This window comes from Selaginella moellendorffii, unplaced genomic scaffold, assembly GCF_000143415.4.
Source record: "Selaginella moellendorffii unplaced genomic scaffold, v1.0 SELMOscaffold_17, whole genome shotgun sequence".
Classification (NCBI taxonomy): Eukaryota; Viridiplantae; Streptophyta; class Lycopodiopsida; order Selaginellales; family Selaginellaceae; genus Selaginella; species Selaginella moellendorffii.
The window spans coordinates 1,472,706-1,485,137 of NW_003314278.1; the positions used below are offsets into that span (position 1 = coordinate 1,472,706).

At 49.0% G+C, this 12,432-nt stretch overlaps 3 protein-coding genes across 3 annotated transcripts; all 3 read left to right on the forward strand.

Annotated features, from left to right (window-relative positions):
- The first annotated feature begins 1,639 nt into the window (after nt 1–1,639).
- On the forward strand, nt 1,640–5,828 carry LOC112346736. Its single transcript, XM_024676313.1, has 6 exons — nt 1,640–1,645; nt 4,308–4,748; nt 4,888–5,267; nt 5,329–5,444; nt 5,503–5,615; nt 5,664–5,828. The coding sequence occupies exons 1-6, from the start codon at nt 1,640–1,642 to the stop codon at nt 5,763–5,765; spliced, it is 1,158 nt and encodes a 385-aa protein (XP_024532081.1). The 3' UTR covers nt 5,766–5,828.
- A 348-nt stretch (nt 5,829–6,176) lies between these two features.
- On the forward strand, nt 6,177–7,269 carry LOC112346737. The gene is made up of 2 exons (XM_024676314.1): nt 6,177–6,320; nt 6,410–7,269. The coding sequence occupies exons 1-2, from the start codon at nt 6,177–6,179 to the stop codon at nt 7,160–7,162; spliced, it is 897 nt and encodes a 298-aa protein (XP_024532082.1). The 3' UTR covers nt 7,163–7,269.
- A 2,414-nt stretch (nt 7,270–9,683) lies between these two features.
- LOC9640235 lies at nt 9,684–12,095 on the forward strand. Its single transcript, XM_024676315.1, has 5 exons — nt 9,684–10,331; nt 10,383–10,577; nt 10,637–10,805; nt 10,889–11,760; nt 11,955–12,095. The coding sequence occupies exons 1-5, from the start codon at nt 9,699–9,701 to the stop codon at nt 12,093–12,095; spliced, it is 2,010 nt and encodes a 669-aa protein (XP_024532083.1). The 5' UTR covers nt 9,684–9,698.
- The last annotated feature ends 337 nt before the right edge of the window (nt 12,096–12,432 follow it).

Consider the following 12,432-nt stretch of genomic DNA (forward strand, 5'->3'; position numbering starts at 1 on the left):
GTGGGATTATAAGATGAGCATACCTGGATTGAGGAACCACTCCCTAGGCTGTCGGGTAGGTTCATCCCCAAAAATACTTGCTAAAGCATGGTAGAAAGTGCAAAGCTATCCTCCTAGTTTGGAGGCAAATAACCGAAGGAAAGGTGTGAAGCCAAAAAGCAAGTAGTAAGGGGATAAAACCGAACCATAGGAATTGAAGGGCATAACCAAGGTTGGTTATGCCAGCTGGGAGTGGACAATCAAGTGGGGGCTCGAGGGTGTTGTTGCTAGCAACCGTGATGCCATGGAGAGTCTAAAATATGGAGTTGTCCATATTAGACTATATGGCAACTAGAAAGCTTGCGTAAAGGGAGGCCTTAGCAAGCTAAGGGATAGAGTTCCTTCAAAGTTCCCAAAGACGATTCTAGGTAGCTTAGTACATAAAAAGGCCAAGTGTAAATGGTTCATGAAACGCGCAAAACTAGAGTGGCGCAGCAAAAGCGTGGTCTTAAAGCTTGCCAGGAGGCAAGGCTATCAAGGTTAAGAAAGTAGTTCCCGAGTGTTCAAAAAAAGGGCTTTGAATGAAAGTCTATGGTCAAGGACTTTCACGCTTATGCAAGAACCATGTTACGGTGGTCGAAGGACTTGCCAAGCGAGATTGGCAAGTCGGGGGAACAAATACCCTAGTTGAAGGTGATAACTTCATAAAGGGGGGCCATGGGGCCAAGCGTGGAGGAGTCCATGCATGATCATAAACGTGTCAAGTGAGAAGACTTGGCAGTGTGGAGGAACTAGGTTCCTAAGCTGTGATCTATAACGTGCTTTAAGTATAAGTTGGTGCATCGGCATGGGGAGTCACGCCAGGCATCCGGTGTGATGCCGTCCATAGATGCATATACGGAGGTTGGGTTCGAGTCCCAACCCTCTAGTGCTTGGGTTTGAGTCCCAAATCACTAGGGCATGGTGATGGTTTGGAATATGAGGACATTCATATTTCGGTGGTCATGGACTCTCAATGAGGAGACTGGCTTGGGCACACCGCCAAGCAGGGGATGCTCCGGAGTCGTGATGCACAATTAGATTGCTTAAAGTGAAAGCTCGGCATATCTCATTTGAACACTTTGGTGCAAAGGGCACCAAGGACGTAGTGAATGAGATGGGGACACCCAGTCTTAGTTGTTATGGATCCTTGGCCAGAAGGGCTAGCTTGGGCACACCACCAAGTGTGGGGGATGCCCCTGGGGTCATAGTCAACAACTTAGAAGGGTCTGAAAGACCTAGTTCCTATAGGTAAACCTATTAAGGGGTCAAGATGAGATCACTAAGTGATCTTGTGGCTAAACAAGGACAAGGTCTTTGTTTGGGTTAAGGGATACGGTTCCTAGTTTAAAGTGTTGATTTGAACTATTGATAATGGTGTGGCTTGGTCAAGGTGACCAAGTGGGAAGAGCACCTATGGGAAATGAGCTGTGTCACTGTTATGGCATAGTAAGTCTGAAGAAAGTAGTCTCTATAAGAAATCCAAGGGAGGGTCTTAAGAGTTGGGCCATGGATAGAGCCCACAGTAGGAAATATTAAAGAGACGTACTAGGGGTGAACACCCTCTAGACTTGGCAAAAAGCAAAGTGTTTGCTAATGGAACTGAAAGAAAACCTCGAAAATGGAGGTAACGATCTTATGTTGCTGGATGCAACAATCAAGGATAGGAGCAAAAGACTAGTGGCTAAGAAAAAAACCATGGGAATCATGGGAAATAATCCAAATAGCAAAGTTAAGCTGAGAATACCAATGTGTTGGGTGCTAACAGATTGTGGGAAAGGCAATGTTTCCCCAAGGATGGATTCCCAACTGCTCCGATTTGGCGAAGGTGGATGCTCCAAAGGGGGGAGCAGTAAGGTAGCCAAATAATAGGGCCATGGGCAGCCCTAGCACCAATTATGATAACTGGAACTTAGTGCCAAAGGTGGCACGATATCGAAGAGAGGATGATGGTACCCTCAAGTAAAGAACTTCCTAGGATGGGGAAGCGGAGTTGCACAAAAGGTGCAAAGCAAGGTGTTGGAGACACCTAGGAAATTGACTCCAAAAAGTCAACATTTCCATCCTTGGCACCTAGCCAATATTTGTCTATGGTTTGACCCCAAAGGCTCACCATGCTTTGTCCATCCTCTAAGGAGTATAGTCTTTCCAACATGGAGACAACGAAGCGAGCAATAAGCGAGGCTCCAAAAAGGGACCCAAAAGGACCAACACATGACATGTGGAAGTGTCTGAGGTGGAGTCCGAGATGGACCCGAGTTGGAGTCCGAGATGGAGTCCGAGATGGACCAAGACGAAGTCCGAGATGAAGTCTGAGATGGAGTCCGAGGTGGAGTCCGAGATGGAGTCTGAGATGGAGTCCGAGGTGGAGTCCGAGGTGGAGTCCGAGATGGAGTCCGAGATGGACCGAGAAGGAGTCCGAGATGGAGTCCGAGGTGGGGTCCGAGATGGAGTCCGAGATGAAGTCCGAAGTGGAGTCCGAGATGGAGTCCAAGATGGACCGAGACGGAGTCCGAGATGGAGTCCGAGATGGACCGAGACGGAGTCTGAGATGGAGTCCGAGATGGACCCGAGATGGAATCCAAGATGGAGTCCGAGAAGGACCCGAGATGGAGTCCGGGTCAAGACTGAGACCGGGACCAAGACCGAGACCGAGACCGAGACCGGGACCGGGACCGAGACCGAGGCGGAGGCCGAGACCGAGCCCGAGTCCGAGTCTGAGTCCGAGTCCGAGTCCGAGTCCGAGTCCGAGTCCGAGTCCGAGTCCGAGTCTGAATCCGAGTCCGAGTCCGACTCCGAGTCCGACTCCAAGTCCGAGTCCAAGTTCGAGTCTAAGAGGGTGAAAGCCCAAAGCGTTCATCTCCCAGACCCTGGGGGGTTTAGTGAGCTCCAAAAGTATAGTAAGGGGGAGGACTACAGTGAAGCCAGTTTGGCCAGGAAAGGCCAGTTTGGCCCAGGAAGGCTGTACCCAGTGTTGGGTAATGAGCTGCCCACTGGGAAGTCCAAGACTAAAGTGAACACAGACCGACAAGCGGGGTAGCTTGGTGAAGTGTTCAAGAGCCGGCTCTAGTTCCCTCGGGAGATCAACTGGTCGATGCTTCCAGTCCAAGTGTGGGTGGCACTACCTACTTGGATACCAGGCGTGGCTCAATGGAACCTCGCTCTAAGCCCATGGCTAAAGCACCCAAAGGCAAAAGGCGGGGAGAGTACCCAGGTGGCTCGCGTAAGGCCATAGTGTTCCGAAGTGTTATTCCCAAGTCCCAGACTGTGGAAAGGAAAAGGACCAGTCCTTTGGTGTGGTGGCCAAGGATACGGTCACGTGGTGAGGAAGTCCCAGAGGACCATGGGACTTAGTGGTCAGGCCTGTGGGCCTTGATCTAGTGGCAATGTTGGCAAACACAGCCAAGGGCAAAAAGAGACTTAGTGGGGACTGACAGAGGGATATTGGGGAAGGCTGTTCCCCTTGTCGGTGGGCATCCTAAGGATGCTAAGGAGTGGATCTAGGATGACCACTCACGGATGGTTAGCCCAGTCTTGGAGAGACAAGATTGTGTTGCAAGTGGTATTGGACTACCAGTGCGGCAAAGGTGATTAGGCATGGCCTTAGCGTAACAGGCTACTATGTTGGTGGTACCTTTGAGTGTCGGTCATGGGATCGGACACGTGGAGCACTTGGACCAGGTGCAAGGGTTGAGTGGCATGGATGCCATTCTTGGGGCTAACAAGTCCCAAGTCCTGAAATGGGACTTATGGAGGTTGTGAATGAGACTCCTCCAAGTGGTCGGAGTTGTGGTTAAGTGACTAAAGTAGAATGGAAAAATTAATCGGTTACAAGAACAACACAGCCCAGCAAGAGCCAAACTAATGTTTCAAGTGGTCGGATATGCATTTCAACCACTATCCCTACTATATATTTGAAACCCCCTATAGCCCCATCCCCCGCCCCCCCTTAAGGAACACACATTTTGGGCTTTCACCCTAAGCCTCCTTTAGTACCAGGAACAAGCTCAAAACTTACTAAATATGGAATGTCCTTAGATTGTGAATTTGGACATGGAATAAACATCATTGTGTTCGGGCTAATCTCTACATTCTATAGATATGCCAAATGAGTGAATCTAAACACTTTCCATAAATAGCATTTGGACAACAAAAGAACCAAAGAGCATGCATCCAAATCTTTGGCACAACAACAGCATCAACTTCTCAAACAAGATCAAGATCAAGACCAAGCTCAAGCTCCAGCTCAAGCTCAAGATCTCCTGGAAGATCACACTCATGCTTCCCAGGAGGAGCAGCATCTCAAGCAAGAGCAGCAAGACACTTCCAAGTCCAAGTCTGGTGGTGGCGAGGAGGCATCCTTTGGTATGTGGCAAGCCGCTTCATGTCTCATACCATCTCAGGGGCAGCAAGAGAAGAGTTCCAAGCTCCAAAGATCATCCACAGGTAACCATAGCAAGGCTCGCAACTTAGCAGCAGCTTTGGATGGATCGGGTGATCCCGAGTGCTCGCAAGGCATGGCTGAGTTCGTAGCGAGCATGGCGACGGTCAAGAACTGGGTGAACGCAAGCCTCAAGCCCAAGGACAAGGAGGCCATCTCAAGCGCGTCAAGGTCATGCAGCTTTTGCGGACTCAAGGGCCATTCGGTCATGGATTGCTCCGAGACGCTCGAGTGCGAACTTAAAGAGCTGGAGAGGCGAGCGCTCATTCTCGAGGACATGAGTAGCGAGGTCCTTGACTTCCCTTGCTTGAGGTGCTTGGGGATGGACACTTGGGAGCTCAGTGTCGATTCTCGGTCACCGAGGTGGCGTCTCGAGCTCGAGAGAACAGTGAGATGAGGAACTGGAGATTCATGAGGAGGAACTCTAGCAACGTCTCAAGCCATCCGTGACCAGCGTAACAGTACCTGCGAATCCAAGTCTTGTGCTCGTGGATCACGCAAAAGCTATTCCCGCTGCCAGCATTCCTCCGGTTGTATGGACTCAAAGCACCAGCCTCGTTCCACAATCGGGTAACTTGTCTATAGCTCTGCTTCACGAGCCCGATCACAAGGTTGCGAGAGCCAAAGATCAAAGAAAGAACGAGGAGAGTCCCAAGGGCAACACTCACAAGAAAGTTGGCCTCCAAAGGACTGGAACTCCGGCTAAGAAAGCAGCAGCTCCGCAAACCAGTGAAACACTTCCCAGCGTTCCCAAAGACATGCTTGCTGCTATCGAGTCCGTGAGGCTGTCAAGGTCCGAGCTATGGAGGTAGTGCTGTCTCTCAAACACGTCTATGTCTTGCTTTCTAACATAGATCTCTCGGGTGTAGATGGATGGATTCTCCAGACTTCAACACAAATGTGCGAGGGTTCTTCTTGCGGCTAAGGTTTGGAAGATGGGAGAAAGATCTTGGTGGAACCGGCTACAGGATGGCACGAATACGAGGTACTAAAGCTCTCGCAACGTTTCACCGAAGTTTGTAAAGGTCTCCCCAAATAAACAGGAGCCATCCGGAAGCTAGGTGGTGACGACAAGAACATGTCCGTCTCCGTGGATCTTGGAGACATGGAGTGCACAGTGGACAGTCAGTACGTCTCGAATCACTCCTTCACAGAGGTAAGAGAAAGTTCCATGGATGGATCGATCGATAAGCTTGGTCTCTAGGCGGAGCTTGTGGAATGGTGGAGGGGACGATGGAAGGCTGGCAAGCGACTCATCCCCGAGGCCGAGCTACAGGCGAAGCTCGCGCAGCATCACAACTGGTAGGATTTTGTATAGCGCTTATATAAATCTTCCAAAGGATCGAGTTTAGTCTAGATTTTGGAACAACTTGCGCTGGTTTTGGTTCTCTTCATTGACTGGCCTGGCAAGACCCTCTTCTATGTTCCAGGGGAGCAAGGATCTTTCAAGCTTGTGGATTGTGCTTTGTAGCGGCTTCGAAGGGTGGCTTGGCTCAAAGAAGACCTCACTCCCCCTGCACAGGAGGAGATCGAGCAAAAGGTTAGTGTGTTTGAGACGGGTTCCAAGCTGCTGCGCCGAAGAAGGAAGCGAGGAGGAGGAGAGGCTGGTCGTGGATTACGTGAGATCTATTTTCCAATTTATCATCCACCATCTGCAGTGGACGTGCAGTGGTGTCTTACAGTCCCGGCGATTTGGAGCGACCAGGCCAAGGGCAGCATGCAAGTCTATGCTGAGAGGGCCAATCGTGGTGCCAAGAACGATACAGTGTCGGAGAGGGAGGCCGTCACACGCACCTTCGTTCCTCTAAACAAGAGCGATATCATCATGGGCATTAGCTTGCTCGGCTCCAGCAAGTCGCGGGTAAGTTTTGCAGCGTCCCCGATGCGAGCATCTATCCCCTGAGGATCATCCTGGAGCCGGAGGCAGCTTCTTTTTCGTGCCATAGGCAGCTCCGAGGTGTTCTCGAGAAGTTCCTAGTGGCGGATGTCGGTGGAATCATTGATATCATCGTGCATGAGAAGGAGAGCGCGCAGGATTGGATCATTCACAAGGTCCATGAAGCTTGTGCTAGCTCCGGTGCACTTGGAGGTGGGACTTACGTCGACTCCAACTTTCTGGAGTTTCTCAGGAAGAAGATCGGCTGCTTCGACACTTTCAAGCAGCAGGAGCCGGATGTGGTGCACAGGATCTTGAGCTGGTGGCTCGGACCCAAGGGCAAGTGCACGTTCGACGGAAGCGGCTCCAAGTTTTTGGAAATCCCTGCAAAGTTGTCCAAGGCATGGAAGAAGCACGACAAGGCGGAGCTGGGATTCCCAGAGAGCAGTGACTACTACGACGAGATCGAGATCAGGTGTGAGCAGATGAAGGCGATCTTTGACACCGAAGCCGACAAGACCATCAAGCTGATCGACGAGAAACTTCGCAAAGTTGACAACGTCAAGTACATCCTTCTGGTGGGAGGCTTCTCCGAGAGTCGCTACCTGTTCAACAGGATCAGGTTCGAAGACTTGGTCTCGCCCCCGAATCCCGGTTCCGCAGTGTGCCGGGGCGCAGTGGCTCTTGGAGTTGGAACAGGCGTGGTTCTCTCCAGGATCTCCAAAAACTCTTTATGGCATTGCGACGAGTCGCTATGCACGGTAGGACGATCCACCAGCATCCAAGTCTATCGACAACTATGGAATCGAGAGATGCAGCGTCTTTAGCCTCTACGTCAAGAAGGACGAGTCAGTCTCGGAGAACCAGGAGATCACGCACTCGTTCTTTCCCATATACACTGACCAGAAAGCCTTGAGGATCGACTTACTCATCTCGAGCAGCAGCAATATTCCAGAGTACACGATCGACAAAGGATGCTCGACAGCTACAGCATGGACATAAATGAGGATCTAGAGCTGGGGACGAGTCGCCAGGTGGCCGTGACAATGTACTTTGGACGGAGCAACATCGAGGTGTCTGCACAGCGCGTCAACTTTGGGATGAACCGTGGGCTTGAGAGGCTCTACTCGGTGGAATTTGATGCGGCTCAAACTTATGTCAACAAGTAGAGTCTAGCGAGTGTCAAGTTCTTCTCCGTGTTTTTTGTCTTAGTAGAAAGATCTGACTAAACCTAAGGCCATATCCCGAGAATATCGAGCGTACCTCGAGCATAGGGTTTTGTTTAAGCTAGCTAGTTATGGCTTCTGCAATCTCCTTTACCGTGCATAGCTCCGATCCACAGGATGTCCATCTTTTCACCGACTAGCCTGGAGCTCATACTACGGTGATGTGGCATACTCGAGTGTGGCAACGTGGGGAGCAAGCGAGGCTATCTGGTCAGTAGCCAGTGAGTACAGTGTGCCCCACATTGTGGGCAAGAGTGGATTTGCAACGTAAGACAGTTACAAGTCCAACTAGAACCTGAACTCATACTCCAAGAGCTGTGTAGGAAGTACTAGGAACAAAAGTTTCTATTCCTTCAACAATTCAGCCAAGACTTCAACTAATAGCAAAACCCCTTGCCCACAATGTAGTCACACTTCAAATAGCCTCATTTTCTCTGCACATCACCACACTTGAATACACCACATCACCACATCAACTCTATACTGTGTTCCATCTCTGGCTCACACTAAGCTCCACTATTTTCCTCTCGCTTCCCCTTCTTTCGAATATTCTCTGGAATCTGAAGACTTCATTAGAACAACAAAAAAAATGCAAACTTTTATCACCAAGAAGGCTGAGCTTATGAGAGGTAACTTTTGTGAACTGTTTACCCTCCGAGGATCATCTTGGAGCTGGAGGTGACGTCATTCTACTGTGGTAGTGTCTCCCTTTCTCGAGGGGACAAGTTCTTGGTGGCGGACATTGAACTATTGATATTGTTGTGCACAAGAAGGAGAATTGCATCACCCACAGGGTCCATGAGGCTCGTGCTAGCTCCGGAGCACTTGGAGGTGGTACTTACGTCGACTCTAACTTTCTGGAGTTTCTCACCAAGAAGATTGGATGCTTCAACACTTTCAAGCAGCAGGAACCGGATGTGGTCCACAGGATCCTGAGCTGGTGGCTCGGACCCAAGGGCAAGTGCACGTTTGTCCAAATTCATGAAAGTTCCACCAAAGCTGCCGAAGGCATGGAAAGAGCATGACAGGGAGTTTGATACAGGAAACTGGGATTTGCTCCAGAGAGATGATGAGTGCTACCATGAGATTGAGATTGACTGCGAGGAGATGTGCGCAATCTTTGACACAGAAATCAACAAAACCATCCAGCTAATCGAGGAGAATTTTGACAAAGTTGACGGTATCAAGTACATATATCTGGTTGGAGGCTTCTCCGAGAGTCCGTACGTGGTGAAAAGGATCAAGGTGCAATTCGAAGAAGCAGTGGAAGCTGTGCATTGTCCTTTTAATCCCACCGCTGCGATCTGCCGAGGTGCCGTGGCTCTCGGCACTGGAACAGGCGTTGTGCTCTCGAGAATCTCCAGAAAGTCTTACGGTATCTCCACAAGCCATATCTTTCGCTGGGACGTCGATCCACCAGAGTACAAGTTCTTGGACTTCTTTGAGATCGAGAGGTATCAAAATGTTTTCTTCAAGGTGTTTGTCAAGAAGGACGAGCCAGTGACGGAGGATCAGTTGGTAACGCACTCGTTCTTCCCGGTATATAGGCGATAGAGATTACTTGTTCAGCTACACCACCTAAACAGGTTGTGAGAAGCTCAATCACTATAGCTTCGACATTGACGAGGATCTACATCTCGACACTGACCCCGAGGTGGCCGTGACAATTTTCTCTGGGAGGAGCAGCATTGAAGTGTCTGCCCGGCGCATCAACTTTGGGAGTAACTGCGAGTCGAGAGGCTCAATTGGACGCTTCTCAAAAGTATGTCAACAAGTAAACAAGGTTTATACGGTACTACATTCCGAATACACATCTGATTTAACATTAAAACAGACCATTGTACACCTTTGGTCACGTAAAAGAAGTAGCTGGCCTGTCAAGGTTCGCCGGCGTGATTCGTCGGTCAGATCGTTCGTCATGTTCAGCTATTCACGTCGCGTGCTTGGTCGAAATCAAAAGATTCGCAATGTTTTCTAAGATAGATTGGTATTGATTCTGTCCACAAGCCGCCATGATCTACAGAATGATTGCTGAACCAAAATGCACATAGACAGCTGGACGGACATGGCACGTCATATAATAACCCCATCAAACATGCATATGTAAGAAGTTCCAGATTCCTCCTCCCACAGCATCATGTCTAGTGTGCAGGATCTTGAGTTGCAGCAGCAGCCAAGTGATAATCTTAGCGACCAAAGTGACTCTAATGCTCCCCATGAATCTTCTTCTTCTTCTTCTTCTCCGTCCAGTTCTCCTTCATCATCCACTTCTTTGTCAGCCGCTCCTCAAGCATCTCCATGGGGAAAGCTAATCTGGCACACAATCATTTGCCTCCTTGTCTCAGCACACATGGCTACATTTGTGAATTACCTCGGTTACAGGTTCTATGTCTACTCCAAGCATCCCGGCGAGTTTGTGAGAAGGCCGTGGCTGATAATTCTGACGATCTGCGAGGTGATATACTTTCTGAATAGCGTTATTGGAGCTGTGGATCTGGTGTTACCACCTCGAATATGGAGGCCCCGTCAGAGTTTGTCGTTGAATTGGGAAGATCTTCCGACGGTTGACATATTTCTTCCCTGCTGCAAAGAGCCCACTGACGTTCCAGAGGATTCGATTCAGGCTGCCCTGGCTATGGATTATCCCAAGCACCAGTTTCGAGTTTTGGTCCTGGATGATGGAGGGGACGATCAGCTGAAACAATACTGTGAGGTATTGGAGCATGTCGAGCCTCCGAGTGCTTCGGTCCGATATCTTCGTCGAGTAAAGGTCAGCTTTTAACTTTTCTAACAGTTCTTTTTACATGACCATTTGTTACAGATTCCAGGAGTTCCACACAACTTCAAATGCGGTAACCTTAACTACGGCCTGGAGCATTCGGACGCAGAGTTCGTGGTGATGATGGACGCAGACATGATACTTCACCCATCGTTCCTGAAGACTTTACTTCCTCATATCGTGAAAGACCCCAAAGTGTCATTCGTACAGATACCTCAGTCGTTTTACAACCTTCCGGTGGGAGATCCTCTAAACGATGCTTGCGGATTTTGCTACGAGCGTCTCATGATTCACAGGGACACATTTGGGGCCGCACCGTGCGTTGGAACTGGAGCAATCTTCCGAAGGAAACATCTGGACGAGATTGGAGGCTTCCAGCCAATGTCAATCACAGAAGACACCACGACCGCATTCAAGCTCTTCAACCAGGGCTTCAAGTCCGTCTACCTCAACCGCAACCTTCAGGTCTGCTGTTGCTCAAAACACGGTGACTTTTGTTGACTCCACCTTTGATTGTTAGATTGGTCTTATACCGTGGACGTTTGAAGGATATATCAAGCAGCGGCAGCGGTGGTGCCAGGGAGCTATACAACAATTCTCTGCGACATGGAGAGAGATGCTTGGGCCAAAGAGCAAACTCTCCTTGGTTCTCAAAGTGAGTTTCTTCTGGCACACGGGATACTACTTCATCGCAATCGTCAACCTTGTTATGCTTCTCCTCTTCATCGTTTGTCTTGCACTTCACTTGGACCTCATGATCGGCACCTCCCATGAGGCGTGGCGTGTTATCATACAGCTCGCCATCTTCCTCATTTTCTGGCGCCTTTCTTGGATGTCAGTCTGGCTCAGTCTTCCACAATCCATCCGGAGTCGTAACCGGGACGAGTCACATTTCTGGTGGATGACACCCTTCTTCCTCCAAACCATATATAAGTCCATCTTTTCGTACTCTTCCACTTTCACATTCACTCCAACAAGCAGCATCGATCGAGTTGCAGCACAGGCCAAGCTCACCAAGCAGCCAGCCTTGATCAAAATTTTCCTTGTCAAGCTCAAACATGTAAAGGTTCACATCATCTATATACTCCTGGTCTTGGCAGTGGTGGCCTACAGAATTTCCTGGGTAGCGAAGCAAAGAGGCCGAAATTGCAGCCATGATTTTTACGTGATCGCAATGTCCTTCTTTCTTCTTTCAACTTGGACACACATGCTTGTACCAATTGTGTACATTTTGTGTCCGCCCAGCTACAAGCCTGGGCAGCGCAAGGGGCTGCTTCACTACAGGGAAAAGGTTCCACATTTCGTGGAGGGAGACCATCTCCCAAAGTGGCACTGGTCAGCCATGTTTTACGAGGCCATAGCTAACGTGGTTGTGGTGATTTTCTGGGTGGCAGCACTTGTTATTGCTGTCACTAAGGCAGTTTGCCAATGGTGTAAAACTGGTGCTATATAAAAGCTTACATAAAGTCTTGTTTAAAGGAATGCGCCAGTGGACTTTTGTCACGCCATCTGCTAGCACAGGTACTTTTACTACGTCCAGCCTGATGTTGCCTGGACAAGCTGTACCACACCATCAAACGTATGAAAGACGATGGCACGATGTATAACGTTCAGGGCTTTCTGCTCATCAGCATGATGAGCATGAAGGACTTGTTTGAGGGGCGATTTGGTGATGGACAATTGTGTGCTATCCAAGACTATCAGCTGTCATTCTGGTTGGAAGACTTGCTTCGACAGGTTAACTACAAGGCTTAATGTCCGGATATAATAAAAGTCTACTTGGCATTTTTCACTTGGGACGCTATTAATTATTTAGACATAAACCTTGACAGCATACATCTCCACAACTTCAACACATTCAACTTGGTTGGGTGAATACTAATTCAAGGTGGTGTCAAATTAAATTTTTAACTTCATCCTTGGTATAGATTGGTTACAATGTAATCATGCCAAATGTGACTTTAAAGCTTATCCCTTTTGTTTCATACTTTTTTATATTTCATTCATTCCTTTCACTTCTATACTTTTTCATCCCTTTACTTCTACCTTTGCTTTTATTACTTTTATCTCTCTATTGTTTCCTTCTATGTTT